The 20344-nt window shown below is 34.4% G+C and overlaps 9 protein-coding genes across 9 annotated transcripts; all 9 read right to left on the bottom strand.

Moving 5' to 3' along the window:
- Positions 1 to 501: 501 nt before the first annotated feature.
- Positions 502 to 1023, bottom strand: LOC127131198 (18.1 kDa class I heat shock protein-like). The gene has a single exon (XM_051060131.1). The coding sequence runs from the start codon at positions 1021 to 1023 to the stop codon at positions 502 to 504; it is 522 nt and encodes a 173-aa protein (XP_050916088.1).
- A 1736-nt stretch (positions 1024 to 2759) lies between these two features.
- On the bottom strand, positions 2760 to 3281 carry LOC127131199 (18.1 kDa class I heat shock protein-like). The gene has a single exon (XM_051060132.1). The coding sequence runs from the start codon at positions 3279 to 3281 to the stop codon at positions 2760 to 2762; it is 522 nt and encodes a 173-aa protein (XP_050916089.1).
- Positions 3282 to 5017: 1736 nt separating this feature from the next.
- On the bottom strand, positions 5018 to 5539 carry LOC127131200 (18.1 kDa class I heat shock protein-like). Its single transcript, XM_051060133.1, has one exon. The coding sequence runs from the start codon at positions 5537 to 5539 to the stop codon at positions 5018 to 5020; it is 522 nt and encodes a 173-aa protein (XP_050916090.1).
- A 1736-nt stretch (positions 5540 to 7275) lies between these two features.
- LOC127131201 (18.1 kDa class I heat shock protein-like) lies at positions 7276 to 7797 on the bottom strand. The gene has a single exon (XM_051060135.1). The coding sequence runs from the start codon at positions 7795 to 7797 to the stop codon at positions 7276 to 7278; it is 522 nt and encodes a 173-aa protein (XP_050916092.1).
- A 1736-nt stretch (positions 7798 to 9533) lies between these two features.
- On the bottom strand, positions 9534 to 10055 carry LOC127131202 (18.1 kDa class I heat shock protein-like). Its single transcript, XM_051060136.1, has one exon. The coding sequence runs from the start codon at positions 10053 to 10055 to the stop codon at positions 9534 to 9536; it is 522 nt and encodes a 173-aa protein (XP_050916093.1).
- A 1521-nt stretch (positions 10056 to 11576) lies between these two features.
- On the bottom strand, positions 11577 to 12260 carry LOC127127553 (18.1 kDa class I heat shock protein; the record flags this gene model as incomplete). Its single annotated transcript, XM_051056761.1, is given in 1 exon segment — positions 11577 to 12260. A coding segment is annotated over 1 exon segment (469 nt), but the record flags the coding sequence as incomplete, so codon positions are not given.
- Positions 12261 to 13834: 1574 nt separating this feature from the next.
- LOC127127554 (18.1 kDa class I heat shock protein) lies at positions 13835 to 14518 on the bottom strand (the record flags this gene model as incomplete). Its single annotated transcript, XM_051056762.1, is given in 1 exon segment — positions 13835 to 14518. A coding segment is annotated over 1 exon segment (469 nt), but the record flags the coding sequence as incomplete, so codon positions are not given.
- A 1574-nt stretch (positions 14519 to 16092) lies between these two features.
- On the bottom strand, positions 16093 to 16776 carry LOC127127555 (18.1 kDa class I heat shock protein; the record flags this gene model as incomplete). The annotated part of the gene is given in 1 exon segment (XM_051056763.1): positions 16093 to 16776. A coding segment is annotated over 1 exon segment (469 nt), but the record flags the coding sequence as incomplete, so codon positions are not given.
- A 1572-nt stretch (positions 16777 to 18348) lies between these two features.
- LOC127127556 (18.1 kDa class I heat shock protein) lies at positions 18349 to 19032 on the bottom strand (the record flags this gene model as incomplete). Its single annotated transcript, XM_051056764.1, is given in 1 exon segment — positions 18349 to 19032. A coding segment is annotated over 1 exon segment (469 nt), but the record flags the coding sequence as incomplete, so codon positions are not given.
- Between the last annotated feature and the right edge of the window lie 1312 nt (positions 19033 to 20344).

The raw sequence follows: 20344 nt of genomic DNA on the forward strand, positions 1-20344 counted from the left end.
TCTTGAAAAGGTATGACTTTTCGTTTTCAGTTTTCGTTCTCCTATAAAAGGGGGAAATCTGGCCTCGGTTTAGGGTTACACACAAAAACCATTCTACGTTCCAGAATCTTTCTTTTGCCAGAAACATTCTTTCTTCAAGAATTATCCCCACAAAGATTTCGTGAACCCAGGCATAAATAGGGTCGAAATACTTTGTTCGGAAAGTGAACGAACACGATTCTTCGAAGATTATCCAGGATTATCAATTAATTATCTAACATTTTTTTTAGTTATTTTGATATAGAAGAAGACAACTTAGTAAATTTTTATTTATATAGTTAACCGTGTCTCTTCTAGAATGATACATATCAAGCGTCTAGCTTCAATTTATAAGATAATAGGTGTTAAGATATTTTCTAACTAATGAACACTTTTATAGTTTAAAGAGACATAATCTCTTTAAACAAATTATTTCTCAAATAGAGAATCTCACTACACTTAGACACGGTGGTAATTAAGTTCTCAAACATGAGAAACTTGAACATTCCTAACACGTTTGTTGACAACTCTATTCTTAGGAACATTAATAGTGAGCACATCATTATCCATATAAGCCTTAACATGATCAACCTTAGAGTTTTCAGGCAAAGTAAGACGCTGAACAAAATGACCACTAGCAACCTCAATACGGTGCCATCCACCACTTTGTTCTTCCATTTCGACACTCTTCTCACAAATGATACATAGCATTCTGTCATCATCAACTTCAACTCTCACGTCGCTTCGTTTCATCCCCGGAAGATGTGCTTTGAAAACATGAGCTTCAGGGGTTTCTTTCCACTCTATGTCAATGGTGTCGACAATTGGTGATGGCTCGTGGAAATTTGGTGGTAGTGTTATATGGGGTGTGTGGGTTTGAGAAACTTCATAACCATGGGTTTGGTGTGATGGGTGGTTGTTCCTTGATTGGTGATGATGATGATGATGATCTTGTGGTGATTTTGATCTTCTTCGACCAAAGATACTATTGGAAAAGAGTGACATTTTCTTTACGGTGAATTGGATGTGTTGATAGTTGATAGTGCTTGTGTACAATGTGAAGGAAGAAGCACTTATTTAAAGGGAAAAAAATAGGATTAATGTAATTTTGCTAGCAAATTTTGGATGGTTATTATTTAGAGCATCGTGAGATAGGACAATTCCATAGAGAGAATCCACTTTAATTTCCACTAAGTGGAACAATCACAAATCAATTGATTCTAAATGTCAGTTTTGTACATATCTAATTAAATTGCTTTTACTTAAAAATGAAAAATAATTCGTACTAACTTGAACATGATAAAATCATGTTTTAAGTGAATCTAAATATTTACTAAAGTGTGGGTACCGATTAAAGTTGCATGTTTCTTCTTTAAATATCACGGGTTTTAACCATTTAGTAATATTTTCATACGCCACATGAAGATTCTACGTGAAGCTGTGTATGTGCTGGAATTGTTATCAGAATATGATGAAGCTGGTTCGTGTAGGAAACTTGAGACTAATAAAGCATAAATGCCGCTTGCCACTTTGATTATTATATCAATTTGTTAAAAGTGAAAATAATAGGGTTTGCTAGGTTCTCATATTGCGACAATTATTTCATAAATATTTAAATTTCTTGATTTACTGTTTTTTAATTTTTTGTATAAACAAATTATTGTATTAATATTGATTACTAAGAGTACTTAATTCAAATACAATAGTAGAGAAAAAAATCAAAAATCAATTATCCTCGAAAAGTTAAATAAGATCGAATGGGATCAAGATGTCAAACTTTCACATCAAAACCTAAAGGTCCAATCGATTTTCTATAATCCAACCCTCCTAAATTCTTGACTAACAATTGGTTACTTCCTTATGGCCCCCCTTAAAGAGAGTCTCGTTCCTAGCTAACCAAATAGCCCAAGCTACTCTCAACCAAGTGGGAGTCTCCTTTTTTTTTATGATCTTCCCGATCAAGCAATTATAAAAAACTAGCAAGTGGGACAACAAATCTACCTAAGAAGGCAATTGGCATCAATCAATCCAATTCAACATAATGACCCAAACACTAACAACTACATGGCAAAACAAGAACAAATGGTCAAGAGATTTCGCTTGGCCGGGGCAAAGGGGTCAAACGAGGTTATGAAAACCAGAAAAGACCCCACTTTTAGCCAATTCATCTCTTTTAGGCAGCGCCCCGAAGAAAATTTTATTTTGAACGTTTGAACCTTCCCAGCCGTTATTACCGTTTTTCTTGAAAAGGTATGACTTTTCGTTTTCAGTTTTCGTTCTCCTATAAAAGGGGGAAATCTGGCCTCGGTTTAGGGTTACACACAAAAACCATTCTACGTTCCAGAATCTTTCTTTTGCCAGAAACATTCTTTCTTCAAGAATTATCCCCACAAAGATTTCGTGAACCCAGGCATAAATAGGGTCGAAATACTTTGTTCGGAAAGTGAACGAACACGATTCTTCGAAGATTATCCAGGATTATCAATTAATTATCTAACATTTTTTTTAGTTATTTTGATATAGAAGAAGACAACTTAGTAAATTTTTATTTATATAGTTAACCGTGTCTCTTCTAGAATGATACATATCAAGCGTCTAGCTTCAATTTATAAGATAATAGGTGTTAAGATATTTTCTAACTAATGAACACTTTTATAGTTTAAAGAGACATAATCTCTTTAAACAAATTATTTCTCAAATAGAGAATCTCACTACACTTAGACACGGTGGTAATTAAGTTCTCAAACATGAGAAACTTGAACATTCCTAACACGTTTGTTGACAACTCTATTCTTAGGAACATTAATAGTGAGCACATCATTATCCATATAAGCCTTAACATGATCAACCTTAGAGTTTTCAGGCAAAGTAAGACGCTGAACAAAATGACCACTAGCAACCTCAATACGGTGCCATCCACCACTTTGTTCTTCCATTTCGACACTCTTCTCACAAATGATACATAGCATTCTGTCATCATCAACTTCAACTCTCACGTCGCTTCGTTTCATCCCCGGAAGATGTGCTTTGAAAACATGAGCTTCAGGGGTTTCTTTCCACTCTATGTCAATGGTGTCGACAATTGGTGATGGCTCGTGGAAATTTGGTGGTAGTGTTATATGGGGTGTGTGGGTTTGAGAAACTTCATAACCATGGGTTTGGTGTGATGGGTGGTTGTTCCTTGATTGGTGATGATGATGATGATGATCTTGTGGTGATTTTGATCTTCTTCGACCAAAGATACTATTGGAAAAGAGTGACATTTTCTTTACGGTGAATTGGATGTGTTGATAGTTGATAGTGCTTGTGTACAATGTGAAGGAAGAAGCACTTATTTAAAGGGAAAAAAATAGGATTAATGTAATTTTGCTAGCAAATTTTGGATGGTTATTATTTAGAGCATCGTGAGATAGGACAATTCCATAGAGAGAATCCACTTTAATTTCCACTAAGTGGAACAATCACAAATCAATTGATTCTAAATGTCAGTTTTGTACATATCTAATTAAATTGCTTTTACTTAAAAATGAAAAATAATTCGTACTAACTTGAACATGATAAAATCATGTTTTAAGTGAATCTAAATATTTACTAAAGTGTGGGTACCGATTAAAGTTGCATGTTTCTTCTTTAAATATCACGGGTTTTAACCATTTAGTAATATTTTCATACGCCACATGAAGATTCTACGTGAAGCTGTGTATGTGCTGGAATTGTTATCAGAATATGATGAAGCTGGTTCGTGTAGGAAACTTGAGACTAATAAAGCATAAATGCCGCTTGCCACTTTGATTATTATATCAATTTGTTAAAAGTGAAAATAATAGGGTTTGCTAGGTTCTCATATTGCGACAATTATTTCATAAATATTTAAATTTCTTGATTTACTGTTTTTTAATTTTTTGTATAAACAAATTATTGTATTAATATTGATTACTAAGAGTACTTAATTCAAATACAATAGTAGAGAAAAAAATCAAAAATCAATTATCCTCGAAAAGTTAAATAAGATCGAATGGGATCAAGATGTCAAACTTTCACATCAAAACCTAAAGGTCCAATCGATTTTCTATAATCCAACCCTCCTAAATTCTTGACTAACAATTGGTTACTTCCTTATGGCCCCCCTTAAAGAGAGTCTCGTTCCTAGCTAACCAAATAGCCCAAGCTACTCTCAACCAAGTGGGAGTCTCCTTTTTTTTTATGATCTTCCCGATCAAGCAATTATAAAAAACTAGCAAGTGGGACAACAAATCTACCTAAGAAGGCAATTGGCATCAATCAATCCAATTCAACATAATGACCCAAACACTAACAACTACATGGCAAAACAAGAACAAATGGTCAAGAGATTTCGCTTGGCCGGGGCAAAGGGGTCAAACGAGGTTATGAAAACCAGAAAAGACCCCACTTTTAGCCAATTCATCTCTTTTAGGCAGCGCCCCGAAGAAAATTTTATTTTGAACGTTTGAACCTTCCCAGCCGTTATTACCGTTTTTCTTGAAAAGGTATGACTTTTCGTTTTCAGTTTTCGTTCTCCTATAAAAGGGGGAAATCTGGCCTCGGTTTAGGGTTACACACAAAAACCATTCTACGTTCCAGAATCTTTCTTTTGCCAGAAACATTCTTTCTTCAAGAATTATCCCCACAAAGATTTCGTGAACCCAGGCATAAATAGGGTCGAAATACTTTGTTCGGAAAGTGAACGAACACGATTCTTCGAAGATTATCCAGGATTATCAATTAATTATCTAACATTTTTTTTAGTTATTTTGATATAGAAGAAGACAACTTAGTAAATTTTTATTTATATAGTTAACCGTGTCTCTTCTAGAATGATACATATCAAGCGTCTAGCTTCAATTTATAAGATAATAGGTGTTAAGATATTTTCTAACTAATGAACACTTTTATAGTTTAAAGAGACATAATCTCTTTAAACAAATTATTTCTCAAATAGAGAATCTCACTACACTTAGACACGGTGGTAATTAAGTTCTCAAACATGAGAAACTTGAACATTCCTAACACGTTTGTTGACAACTCTATTCTTAGGAACATTAATAGTGAGCACATCATTATCCATATAAGCCTTAACATGATCAACCTTAGAGTTTTCAGGCAAAGTAAGACGCTGAACAAAATGACCACTAGCAACCTCAATACGGTGCCATCCACCACTTTGTTCTTCCATTTCGACACTCTTCTCACAAATGATACATAGCATTCTGTCATCATCAACTTCAACTCTCACGTCGCTTCGTTTCATCCCCGGAAGATGTGCTTTGAAAACATGAGCTTCAGGGGTTTCTTTCCACTCTATGTCAATGGTGTCGACAATTGGTGATGGCTCGTGGAAATTTGGTGGTAGTGTTATATGGGGTGTGTGGGTTTGAGAAACTTCATAACCATGGGTTTGGTGTGATGGGTGGTTGTTCCTTGATTGGTGATGATGATGATGATGATCTTGTGGTGATTTTGATCTTCTTCGACCAAAGATACTATTGGAAAAGAGTGACATTTTCTTTACGGTGAATTGGATGTGTTGATAGTTGATAGTGCTTGTGTACAATGTGAAGGAAGAAGCACTTATTTAAAGGGAAAAAAATAGGATTAATGTAATTTTGCTAGCAAATTTTGGATGGTTATTATTTAGAGCATCGTGAGATAGGACAATTCCATAGAGAGAATCCACTTTAATTTCCACTAAGTGGAACAATCACAAATCAATTGATTCTAAATGTCAGTTTTGTACATATCTAATTAAATTGCTTTTACTTAAAAATGAAAAATAATTCGTACTAACTTGAACATGATAAAATCATGTTTTAAGTGAATCTAAATATTTACTAAAGTGTGGGTACCGATTAAAGTTGCATGTTTCTTCTTTAAATATCACGGGTTTTAACCATTTAGTAATATTTTCATACGCCACATGAAGATTCTACGTGAAGCTGTGTATGTGCTGGAATTGTTATCAGAATATGATGAAGCTGGTTCGTGTAGGAAACTTGAGACTAATAAAGCATAAATGCCGCTTGCCACTTTGATTATTATATCAATTTGTTAAAAGTGAAAATAATAGGGTTTGCTAGGTTCTCATATTGCGACAATTATTTCATAAATATTTAAATTTCTTGATTTACTGTTTTTTAATTTTTTGTATAAACAAATTATTGTATTAATATTGATTACTAAGAGTACTTAATTCAAATACAATAGTAGAGAAAAAAATCAAAAATCAATTATCCTCGAAAAGTTAAATAAGATCGAATGGGATCAAGATGTCAAACTTTCACATCAAAACCTAAAGGTCCAATCGATTTTCTATAATCCAACCCTCCTAAATTCTTGACTAACAATTGGTTACTTCCTTATGGCCCCCCTTAAAGAGAGTCTCGTTCCTAGCTAACCAAATAGCCCAAGCTACTCTCAACCAAGTGGGAGTCTCCTTTTTTTTTATGATCTTCCCGATCAAGCAATTATAAAAAACTAGCAAGTGGGACAACAAATCTACCTAAGAAGGCAATTGGCATCAATCAATCCAATTCAACATAATGACCCAAACACTAACAACTACATGGCAAAACAAGAACAAATGGTCAAGAGATTTCGCTTGGCCGGGGCAAAGGGGTCAAACGAGGTTATGAAAACCAGAAAAGACCCCACTTTTAGCCAATTCATCTCTTTTAGGCAGCGCCCCGAAGAAAATTTTATTTTGAACGTTTGAACCTTCCCAGCCGTTATTACCGTTTTTCTTGAAAAGGTATGACTTTTCGTTTTCAGTTTTCGTTCTCCTATAAAAGGGGGAAATCTGGCCTCGGTTTAGGGTTACACACAAAAACCATTCTACGTTCCAGAATCTTTCTTTTGCCAGAAACATTCTTTCTTCAAGAATTATCCCCACAAAGATTTCGTGAACCCAGGCATAAATAGGGTCGAAATACTTTGTTCGGAAAGTGAACGAACACGATTCTTCGAAGATTATCCAGGATTATCAATTAATTATCTAACATTTTTTTTAGTTATTTTGATATAGAAGAAGACAACTTAGTAAATTTTTATTTATATAGTTAACCGTGTCTCTTCTAGAATGATACATATCAAGCGTCTAGCTTCAATTTATAAGATAATAGGTGTTAAGATATTTTCTAACTAATGAACACTTTTATAGTTTAAAGAGACATAATCTCTTTAAACAAATTATTTCTCAAATAGAGAATCTCACTACACTTAGACACGGTGGTAATTAAGTTCTCAAACATGAGAAACTTGAACATTCCTAACACGTTTGTTGACAACTCTATTCTTAGGAACATTAATAGTGAGCACATCATTATCCATATAAGCCTTAACATGATCAACCTTAGAGTTTTCAGGCAAAGTAAGACGCTGAACAAAATGACCACTAGCAACCTCAATACGGTGCCATCCACCACTTTGTTCTTCCATTTCGACACTCTTCTCACAAATGATACATAGCATTCTGTCATCATCAACTTCAACTCTCACGTCGCTTCGTTTCATCCCCGGAAGATGTGCTTTGAAAACATGAGCTTCAGGGGTTTCTTTCCACTCTATGTCAATGGTGTCGACAATTGGTGATGGCTCGTGGAAATTTGGTGGTAGTGTTATATGGGGTGTGTGGGTTTGAGAAACTTCATAACCATGGGTTTGGTGTGATGGGTGGTTGTTCCTTGATTGGTGATGATGATGATGATGATCTTGTGGTGATTTTGATCTTCTTCGACCAAAGATACTATTGGAAAAGAGTGACATTTTCTTTACGGTGAATTGGATGTGTTGATAGTTGATAGTGCTTGTGTACAATGTGAAGGAAGAAGCACTTATTTAAAGGGAAAAAAATAGGATTAATGTAATTTTGCTAGCAAATTTTGGATGGTTATTATTTAGAGCATCGTGAGATAGGACAATTCCATAGAGAGAATCCACTTTAATTTCCACTAAGTGGAACAATCACAAATCAATTGATTCTAAATGTCAGTTTTGTACATATCTAATTAAATTGCTTTTACTTAAAAATGAAAAATAATTCGTACTAACTTGAACATGATAAAATCATGTTTTAAGTGAATCTAAATATTTACTAAAGTGTGGGTACCGATTAAAGTTGCATGTTTCTTCTTTAAATATCACGGGTTTTAACCATTTAGTAATATTTTCATACGCCACATGAAGATTCTACGTGAAGCTGTGTATGTGCTGGAATTGTTATCAGAATATGATGAAGCTGGTTCGTGTAGGAAACTTGAGACTAATAAAGCATAAATGCCGCTTGCCACTTTGATTATTATATCAATTTGTTAAAAGTGAAAATAATAGGGTTTGCTAGGTTCTCATATTGCGACAATTATTTCATAAATATTTAAATTTCTTGATTTACTGTTTTTTAATTTTTTGTATAAACAAATTATTGTATTAATATTGATTACTAAGAGTACTTAATTCAAATACAATAGTAGAGAAAAAAATCAAAAATCAATTATCCTCGAAAAGTTAAATAAGATCGAATGGGATCAAGATGTCAAACTTTCACATCAAAACCTAAAGGTCCAATCGATTTTCTATAATCCAACCCTCCTAAATTCTTGACTAACAATTGGTTACTTCCTTATGGCCCCCCTTAAAGAGAGTCTCGTTCCTAGCTAACCAAATAGCCCAAGCTACTCTCAACCAAGTGGGAGTCTCCTTTTTTTTTATGATCTTCCCGATCAAGCAATTATAAAAAACTAGCAAGTGGGACAACAAATCTACCTAAGAAGGCAATTGGCATCAATCAATCCAATTCAACATAATGACCCAAACACTAACAACTACATGGCAAAACAAGAACAAATGGTCAAGAGATTTCGCTTGGCCGGGGCAAAGGGGTCAAACGAGGTTATGAAAACCAGAAAAGACCCCACTTTTAGCCAATTCATCTCTTTTAGGCAGCGCCCCGAAGAAAATTTTATTTTGAACGTTTGAACCTTCCCAGCCGTTATTACCGTTTTTCTTGAAAAGGTATGACTTTTCGTTTTCAGTTTTCGTTCTCCTATAAAAGGGGGAAATCTGGCCTCGGTTTAGGGTTACACACAAAAACCATTCTACGTTCCAGAATCTTTCTTTTGCCAGAAACATTCTTTCTTCAAGAATTATCCCCACAAAGATTTCGTGAACCCAGGCATAAATAGGGTCGAAATACTTTGTTCGGAAAGTGAACGAACACGATTCTTCGAAGATTATCCAGGATTATCAATTAATTATCTAACATTTTTTTTAGTTATTTTGATATAGAAGAAGACAACTTAGTAAATTTTTATTTATATAGTTAACCGTGTCTCTTCTAGAATGATACATATCAAGCGTCTAGCTTCAATTTATAAGATAATAGGTGTTAAGATATTTTCTAACTAATGAACACTTTTATAGTTTAAAGAGACATAATCTCTTTAAACAAATTATTTCTCAAATAGAGAATCTCACTACACTTAGACACGGTGGTAATTAAGTTCTCAAACATGAGAAACTTGAACATTCCTAACACGTTTGTTGACAACTCTATTCTTAGGAACATTAATAGTGAGCACATCATTATCCATATAAGCCTTAACATGATCAACCTTAGAGTTTTCAGGCAAAGTAAGACGCTGAACAAAATGACCACTAGCAACCTCAATACGGTGCCATCCACCACTTTGTTCTTCCATTTCGACACTCTTCTCACAAATGATACATAGCATTCTGTCATCATCAACTTCAACTCTCACGTCGCTTCGTTTCATCCCCGGAAGATGTGCTTTGAAAACATGAGCTTCAGGGGTTTCTTTCCACTCTATGTCAATGGTGTCGACAATTGGTGATGGCTCGTGGAAATTTGGTGGTAGTGTTATATGGGGTGTGTGGGTTTGAGAAACTTCATAACCATGGGTTTGGTGTGATGGGTGGTTGTTCCTTGATTGGTGATGATGATGATGATGATCTTGTGGTGATTTTGATCTTCTTCGACCAAAGATACTATTGGAAAAGAGTGACATTTTCTTTACGGTGAATTGGATGTGTTGATAGTTGATAGTGCTTGTGTACAATGTGAAGGAAGAAGCACTTATTTAAAGGGAAAAAAATAGGATTAATGTAATTTTGCTAGCAAATTTTGGATGGTTATTATTTAGAGCATCGTGAGATAGGACAATTCCATAGAGAGAATCCACTTTAATTTCCACTAAGTGGAACAATCACAAATCAATTGATTCTAAATGTCAGTTTTGTACATATCTAATTAAATTGCTTTTACTTAAAAATGAAAAATAATTCGTACTAACTTGAACATGATAAAATCATGTTTTAAGTGAATCTAAATATTTACTAAAGTGTGGGTACCGATTAAAGTTGCATGTTTCTTCTTTAAATATCACGGGTTTTAACCATTTAGTAATATTTTCATACGCCACATGAAGATTCTACGTGAAGCTGTGTATGTGCTGGAATTGTTATCAGAATATGATGAAGCTGGTTCGTGTAGGAAACTTGAGACTAATAAAGCATAAATGCCGCTTGCCACTTTGATTATTATATCAATTTGTTAAAAGTGAAAATAATAGGGTTTGCTAGGTTCTCATATTGCGACAATTATTTCATAAATATTTAAATTTCTTGATTTACTGTTTTTTAATTTTTTGTATAAACAAATTATTGTATTAATATTGATTACTAAGAGTACTTAATTCAAATACAATAGTAGAGAAAAAAATCAAAAATCAATTATCCTCGAAAAGTTAAATAAGATCGAATGGGATCAAGATGTCAAACTTTCACATCAAAACCTAAAGGTCCAATCGATTTTCTATAATCCAACCCTCCTAAATTCTTGACTAACAATTGGTTACTTCCTTATGGCCCCCCTTAAAGAGAGTCTCGTTCCTAGCTAACCAAATAGCCCAAGCTACTCTCAACCAAGTGGGAGTCTCCTTTTTTTTTATGATCTTCCCGATCAAGCAATTATAAAAAACTAGCAAGTGGGACAACAAATCTACCTAAGAAGGCAATTGGCATCAATCAATCCAATTCAACATAATGACCCAAACACTAACAACTACATGGCAAAACAAGAACAAATGGTCAAGAGATTTCGCTTGGCCGGGGCAAAGGGGTCAAACGAGGTTATGAAAACCAGAAAAGACCCCACTTTTAGCCAATTCATCTCTTTTAGGCAGCGCCCCGAAGAAAATTTTATTTTGAACGTTTGAACCTTCCCAGCCGTTATTACCGTTTTTCTTGAAAAGGTATGACTTTTCGTTTTCAGTTTTCGTTCTCCTATAAAAGGGGGAAATCTGGCCTCGGTTTAGGGTTACACACAAAAACCATTCTACGTTCCAGAATCTTTCTTTTGCCAGAAACATTCTTTCTTCAAGAATTATCCCCACAAAGATTTCGTGAACCCAGGCATAAATAGGGTCGAAATACTTTGTTCGGAAAGTGAACGAACACGATTCTTCGAAGATTATCCAGGATTATCAATTAATTATCTAACATTTTTTTTAGTTATTTTGATATAGAAGAAGACAACTTAGTAAATTTTTATTTATATAGTTAACCGTGTCTCTTCTAGAATGATACATATCAAGCGTCTAGCTTCAATTTATAAGATAATAGGTGTTAAGATATTTTCTAACTAATGAACACTTTTATAGTTTAAAGAGACATAATCTCTTTAAACAAATTATTTCTCAAATAGAGAATCTCACTACACTTAGACACGGTGGTAATTAAGTTCTCAAACATGAGAAACTTGAACATTCCTAACACGTTTGTTGACAACTCTATTCTTAGGAACATTAATAGTGAGCACATCATTATCCATATAAGCCTTAACATGATCAACCTTAGAGTTTTCAGGCAAAGTAAGACGCTGAACAAAATGACCACTAGCAACCTCAATACGGTGCCATCCACCACTTTGTTCTTCCATTTCGACACTCTTCTCACAAATGATACATAGCATTCTGTCATCATCAACTTCAACTCTCACGTCGCTTCGTTTCATCCCCGGAAGATGTGCTTTGAAAACATGAGCTTCAGGGGTTTCTTTCCACTCTATGTCAATGGTGTCGACAATTGGTGATGGCTCGTGGAAATTTGGTGGTAGTGTTATATGGGGTGTGTGGGTTTGAGAAACTTCATAACCATGGGTTTGGTGTGATGGGTGGTTGTTCCTTGATTGGTGATGATGATGATGATGATCTTGTGGTGATTTTGATCTTCTTCGACCAAAGATACTATTGGAAAAGAGTGACATTTTCTTTACGGTGAATTGGATGTGTTGATAGTTGATAGTGCTTGTGTACAATGTGAAGGAAGAAGCACTTATTTAAAGGGAAAAAAATAGGATTAATGTAATTTTGCTAGCAAATTTTGGATGGTTATTATTTAGAGCATCGTGAGATAGGACAATTCCATAGAGAGAATCCACTTTAATTTCCACTAAGTGGAACAATCACAAATCAATTGATTCTAAATGTCAGTTTTGTACATATCTAATTAAATTGCTTTTACTTAAAAATGAAAAATAATTCGTACTAACTTGAACATGATAAAATCATGTTTTAAGTGAATCTAAATATTTACTAAAGTGTGGGTACCGATTAAAGTTGCATGTTTCTTCTTTAAATATCACGGGTTTTAACCATTTAGTAATATTTTCATACGCCACATGAAGATTCTACGTGAAGCTGTGTATGTGCTGGAATTGTTATCAGAATATGATGAAGCTGGTTCGTGTAGGAAACTTGAGACTAATAAAGCATAAATGCCGCTTGCCACTTTGATTATTATATCAATTTGTTAAAAGTGAAAATAATAGGGTTTGCTAGGTTCTCATATTGCGACAATTATTTCATAAATATTTAAATTTCTTGATTTACTGTTTTTTAATTTTTTGTATAAACAAATTATTGTATTAATATTGATTACTAAGAGTACTTAATTCAAATACAATAGTAGAGAAAAAAATCAAAAATCAATTATCCTCGAAAAGTTAAATAAGATCGAATGGGATCAAGATGTCAAACTTTCACATCAAAACCTAAAGGTCCAATCGATTTTCTATAATCCAACCCTCCTAAATTCTTGACTAACAATTGGTTACTTCCTTATGGCCCCCCTTAAAGAGAGTCTCGTTCCTAGCTAACCAAATAGCCCAAGCTACTCTCAACCAAGTGGGAGTCTCCTTTTTTTTTATGATCTTCCCGATCAAGCAATTATAAAAAACTAGCAAGTGGGACAACAAATCTACCTAAGAAGGCAATTGGCATCAATCAATCCAATTCAACATAATGACCCAAACACTAACAACTACATGGCAAAACAAGAACAAATGGTCAAGAGATTTCGCTTGGCCGGGGCAAAGGGGTCAAACGAGGTTATGAAAACCAGAAAAGACCCCACTTTTAGCCAATTCATCTCTTTTAGGCAGCGCCCCGAAGAAAATTTTATTTTGAACGTTTGAACCTTCCCAGCCGTTATTACCGTTTTTCTTGAAAAGGTATGACTTTTCGTTTTCAGTTTTCGTTCTCCTATAAAAGGGGGAAATCTGGCCTCGGTTTAGGGTTACACACAAAAACCATTCTACGTTCCAGAATCTTTCTTTTGCCAGAAACATTCTTTCTTCAAGAATTATCCCCACAAAGATTTCGTGAACCCAGGCATAAATAGGGTCGAAATACTTTGTTCGGAAAGTGAACGAACACGATTCTTCGAAGATTATCCAGGATTATCAATTAATTATCTAACATTTTTTTTAGTTATTTTGATATAGAAGAAGACAACTTAGTAAATTTTTATTTATATAGTTAACCGTGTCTCTTCTAGAATGATACATATCAAGCGTCTAGCTTCAATTTATAAGATAATAGGTGTTAAGATATTTTCTAACTAATGAACACTTTTATAGTTTAAAGAGACATAATCTCTTTAAACAAATTATTTCTCAAATAGAGAATCTCACTACACTTAGACACGGTGGTAATTAAGTTCTCAAACATGAGAAACTTGAACATTCCTAACACGTTTGTTGACAACTCTATTCTTAGGAACATTAATAGTGAGCACATCATTATCCATATAAGCCTTAACATGATCAACCTTAGAGTTTTCAGGCAAAGTAAGACGCTGAACAAAATGACCACTAGCAACCTCAATACGGTGCCATCCACCACTTTGTTCTTCCATTTCGACACTCTTCTCACAAATGATACATAGCATTCTGTCATCATCAACTTCAACTCTCACGTCGCTTCGTTTCATCCCCGGAAGATGTGCTTTGAAAACATGAGCTTCAGGGGTTTCTTTCCACTCTATGTCAATGGTGTCGACAATTGGTGATGGCTCGTGGAAATTTGGTGGTAGTGTTATATGGGGTGTGTGGGTTTGAGAAACTTCATAACCATGGGTTTGGTGTGATGGGTGGTTGTTCCTTGATTGGTGATGATGATGATGATGATCTTGTGGTGATTTTGATCTTCTTCGACCAAAGATACTATTGGAAAAGAGTGACATTTTCTTTACGGTGAATTGGATGTGTTGATAGTTGATAGTGCTTGTGTACAATGTGAAGGAAGAAGCACTTATTTAAAGGGAAAAAAATAGGATTAATGTAATTTTGCTAGCAAATTTTGGATGGTTATTATTTAGAGCATCGTGAGATAGGACAATTCCATAGAGAGAATCCACTTTAATTTCCACTAAGTGGAACAATCACAAATCAATTGATTCTAAATGTCAGTTTTGTACATATCTAATTAAATTGCTTTTACTTAAAAATGAAAAATAATTCGTACTAACTTGAACATGATAAAATCATGTTTTAAGTGAATCTAAATATTTACTAAAGTGTGGGTACCGATTAAAGTTGCATGTTTCTTCTTTAAATATCACGGGTTTTAACCATTTAGTAATATTTTCATACGCCACATGAAGATTCTACGTGAAGCTGTGTATGTGCTGGAATTGTTATCAGAATATGATGAAGCTGGTTCGTGTAGGAAACTTGAGACTAATAAAGCATAAATGCCGCTTGCCACTTTGATTATTATATCAATTTGTTAAAAGTGAAAATAATAGGGTTTGCTAGGTTCTCATATTGCGACAATTATTTCATAAATATTTAAATTTCTTGATTTACTGTTTTTTAATTTTTTGTATAAACAAATTATTGTATTAATATTGATTACTAAGAGTACTTAATTCAAATACAATAGTAGAGAAAAAAATCAAAAATCAATTATCCTCGAAAAGTTAAATAAGATCGAATGGGATCAAGATGTCAAACTTTCACATCAAAACCTAAAGGTCCAATCGATTTTCTATAATCCAACCCTCCTAAATTCTTGACTAACAATTGGTTACTTCCTTATGGCCCCCCTTAAAGAGAGTCTCGTTCCTAGCTAACCAAATAGCCCAAGCTACTCTCAACCAAGTGGGAGTCTCCTTTTTTTTTATGATCTTCCCGATCAAGCAATTATAAAAAACTAGCAAGTGGGACAACAAATCTACCTAAGAAGGCAATTGGCATCAATCAATCCAATTCAACATAATGACCCAAACACTAACAACTACATGGCAAAACAAGAACAAATGGTCAAGAGATTTCGCTTGGCCGGGGCAAAGGGGTCAAACGAGGTTATGAAAACCAGAAAAGACCCCACTTTTAGCCAATTCATCTCTTTTAGGCAGCGCCCCGAAGAAAATTTTATTTTGAACGTTTGAACCTTCCCAGCCGTTATTACCGTTTTTCTTGAAAAGGTATGACTTTTCGTTTTCAGTTTTCGTTCTCCTATAAAAGGGGGAAATCTGGCCTCGGTTTAGGGTTACACACAAAAACCATTCTACGTTCCAGAATCTTTCTTTTGCCAGAAACATTCTTTCTTCAAGAATTATCCCCACAAAGATTTCGTGAACCCAGGCATAAATAGGGTCGAAATACTTTGTTCGGAAAGTGAACGAACACGATTCTTCGAAGATTATCCAGGATTATCAATTAATTATCTAACATTTTTTTTAGTTATTTTGATATAGAAGAAGACAACTTAGTAAATTTTTATTTATATAGTTAACCGTGTCTCTTCTAGAATGATACATATCAAGCGTCTAGCTTCAATTTATAAGATAATAGGTGTTAAGATATTTTCTAACTAATGAACACTTTTATAGTTTAAAGAGACATAATCTCTTTAAACAAATTATTTCTCAAATAGAGAATCTCACTACACTTAGACACGGTGGTAATTAAGTTCTCAAACATGAGAAACTTGAACATTCCTAACACGTTTGTTGACAACTCTATTCTTAGGAACATTAATAGTGAGCACATCATTATCCATATAAGCCTTAACATGATCAACCTTAGAGTTTTCAGGCAAAGTAAGACGCTGAACAAAATGACCACTAGCAACCTCAATACGGTGCCATCCACCACTTTGTTCTTCCATTTCGACACTCTTCTCACAAATGATACATAGCATTCTGTCATCATCAACTTCAACTCTCACGTCGCTTCGTTTCATCCCCGGAAGATGTGCTTTGAAAACATGAGCTTCAGGGGTTTCTTTCCACTCTATGTCAATGGTGTCGACAATTGGTGATGGCTCGTGGAAATTTGGTGGTAGTGTTATATGGGGTGTGTGGGTTTGAGAAACTTCATAACCATGGGTTTGGTGTGATGGGTGGTTGTTCCTTGATTGGTGATGATGATGATGATGATCTTGTGGTGATTTTGATCTTCTTCGACCAAAGATACTATTGGAAAAGAGTGACATTTTCTTTACGGTGAATTGGATGTGTTGATAGTTGATAGTGCTTGTGTACAATGTGAAGGAAGAAGCACTTATTTAAAGGGAAAAAAATAGGATTAATGTAATTTTGCTAGCAAATTTTGGATGGTTATTATTTAGAGCATCGTGAGATAGGACAATTCCATAGAGAGAATCCACTTTAATTTCCACTAAGTGGAACAATCACAAATCAATTGATTCTAAATGTCAGTTTTGTACATATCTAATTAAATTGCTTTTACTTAAAAATGAAAAATAATTCGTACTAACTTGAACATGATAAAATCATGTTTTAAGTGAATCTAAATATTTACTAAAGTGTGGGTACCGATTAAAGTTGCATGTTTCTTCTTTAAATATCACGGGTTTTAACCATTTAGTAATATTTTCATACGCCACATGAAGATTCTACGTGAAGCTGTGTATGTGCTGGAATTGTTATCAGAATATGATGAAGCTGGTTCGTGTAGGAAACTTGAGACTAATAAAGCATAAATGCCGCTTGCCACTTTGATTATTATATCAATTTGTTAAAAGTGAAAATAATAGGGTTTGCTAGGTTCTCATATTGCGACAATTATTTCATAAATATTTAAATTTCTTGATTTACTGTTTTTTAATTTTTTGTATAAACAAATTATTGTATTAATATTGATTACTAAGAGTACTTAATTCAAATACAATAGTAGAGAAAAAAATCAAAAATCAATTATCCTCGAAAAGTTAAATAAGATCGAATGGGATCAAGATGTCAAACTTTCACATCAAAACCTAAAGGTCCAATCGATTTTCTATAATCCAACCCTCCTAAATTCTTGACTAACAATTGGTTACTTCCTTATGGCCCCCCTTAAAGAGAGTCTCGTTCCTAGCTAACCAAATAGCCCAAGCTACTCTCAACCAAGTGGGAGTCTCCTTTTTTTTTATGATCTTCCCGATCAAGCAATTATAAAAAACTAGCAAGTGGGACAACAAATCTACCTAAGAAGGCAATTGGCATCAATCAATCCAATTCAACATAATGACCCAAACACTAACAACTACATGGCAAAACAAGAACAAATGGTCAAGAGATTTCGCTTGGCCGGGGCAAAGGGGTCAAACGAGGTTATGAAAACCAGAAAAGACCCCACTTTTAGCCAATTCATCTCTTTTAGGCAGCGCCCCGAAGAAAATTTTATTTTGAACGTTTGAACCTTCCCAGCCGTTATTACCGTTTTTCTTGAAAAGGTATGACTTTTCGTTTTCAGTTTTCGTTCTCCTATAAAAGGGGGAAATCTGGCCTCGGTTTAGGGTTACACACAAAACCATTCTACGTTCCAGAATCTTTCTTTTGCCAGAAACATTCTTTCTTCAAGAATATCCCCACAAAGATTTCGTGAACCCAGGCATAAATAGGGTCGAAATACTTTGTTCGGAAAGTGAACGAACACGATTCTTCGAAGATTATCCAGGATTATCAATTAATTATCTAACATTTTTTTTAGTTATTTTGATATAGAAGAAGACAACTTAGTAAATTTTTATTTATATAGTTAACCGTGTCTCTTCTAGAATGATACATATCAAGCGTCTAGCTTCAATTTATAAGATAATAGGTGTTAAGATATTTTCTAACTAATGAACACTTTTATAGTTTAAAGAGACATAATCTCTTTAAACAAATTATTTCTCAAATAGAGAATCTCACTACACTTAGACACGGTGGTAATTAAGTTCTCAAACATGAGAAACTTGAACATTCCTAACACGTTTGTTGACAACTCTATTCTTAGGAACATTAATAGTGAGCACATCATTATCCATATAAGCCTTAACATGATCAACCTTAGAGTTTTCAGGCAAAGTAAGACGCTGAACAAAATGACCACTAGCAACCTCAATACGGTGCCATCCACCACTTTGTTCTTCCATTTCGACACTCTTCTCACAAATGATACATAGCATTCTGTCATCATCAACTTCAACTCTCACGTCGCTTCGTTTCATCCCCGGAAGATGTGCTTTGAAAACATGAGCTTCAGGGGTTTCTTTCCACTCTATGTCAATGGTGTCGACAATTGGTGATGGCTCGTGGAAATTTGGTGGTAGTGTTATATGGGGTGTGTGGGTTTGAGAAACTTCATAACCATGGGTTTGGTGTGATGGGTGGTTGTTCCTTGATTGGTGATGATGATGATGATGATCTTGTGGTGATTTTGATCTTCTTCGACCAAAGATACTATTGGAAAAGAGTGACATTTTCTTTACGGTGAATGGATGTGTTGATAGTTGATAGTGCTTGTGTACAATGTGAAGGAAGAAGCACTTATTTAAAGGGAAAAAAAATAGGATTAATGTAATTTTGCTAGAAATTTTGGATGGTTATTATTTAGAGCATCGTGAGATAGGACAATTCCATAGAGAGAATCCACTTTAATTTCCACTAAGTGGAACAATCACAAATCAATTGATTAAATGTCAGTTTTGTAATATCTAATAATTGCTGTTTACTTAAAAATGAAAAATATTCGTACTAACTTGAACATGATAAAATCATGTTTTAAGTGAATCTAAATATTTACTAAAGTGTGGGTACCGATTCAAGTTGCATGTTTCTTCTTCAATATCACGGGTTTTACCCTTTAGTAATATTTTCATACGCCACATGAAGATTCTACGTGAAGCTGTGGTATGTGCTGGAATGTTATCAGAATATGATGAAGCTGGTTCTCGTAGAAACTTGAGACTATAAAGCATAAATGCCGCTTGCCACTTTGATTTTATATAAATTTGTTAAAGTGAAAATAATAGGGTTTGCTAGGTTCTCATATGCGACAAATTATTTCATAAATATTTAAATTCTGCTTGATTTGATGTTTTTTAATTTTTGTATAAACAAGTATTGTATTATATTGATTACTAAGAGTACTTATTCAATACAATAGTAGAGAAAAAAATCAAAAATCAATTATCCTCGAAACGTTTAAATAAGATCGAATGGGATCAAGATGTCAAACTTTCACATCAAACCTAAAGGTCCAATCGATTTCTATAATCCCACCCTCCTAAATCTTGACTAAACAAATGGTTACTTCCGTATGGCCCCCCTTAAAGAGAGTATCGTTCCTAGCTAAACAAATAGCCCAAGCTACTCTCAACCAAGTGGGAGTCTCCTTTTTTTGTATGATCTTCCCCCCACGAAGCAATTTAAAAAACTAGCAAGTGGGAAACAAATCTACCTAAGAAGGCAATGGCATCAATCAATCCAATTCAACATAATGACCCAAACACTAACAAAACTACATGGCCAAACAAGAACAAAATGGTCAAGAGATTTCGCTGGCGGGGCAAAGGGGTCAAACGAGGTTCTGAAAACAGAAAAGACCCCACTTTTAGCCAATTCATCTTTTTAGCAGCGCCCCGAAGAAAATTTTATTTGAACGTGTTTGAACCTTCCCAGCCGTTATTACGTTTTTCTTGAAAAGGTATGACTTTTCGTTTCAGTTTTCGTTCTCCTA

Source organism: Lathyrus oleraceus, chromosome 3 (assembly GCF_024323335.1).
Source record: "Lathyrus oleraceus cultivar Zhongwan6 chromosome 3, CAAS_Psat_ZW6_1.0, whole genome shotgun sequence".
Taxonomy (NCBI): domain Eukaryota; kingdom Viridiplantae; phylum Streptophyta; class Magnoliopsida; order Fabales; family Fabaceae; genus Lathyrus; species Lathyrus oleraceus.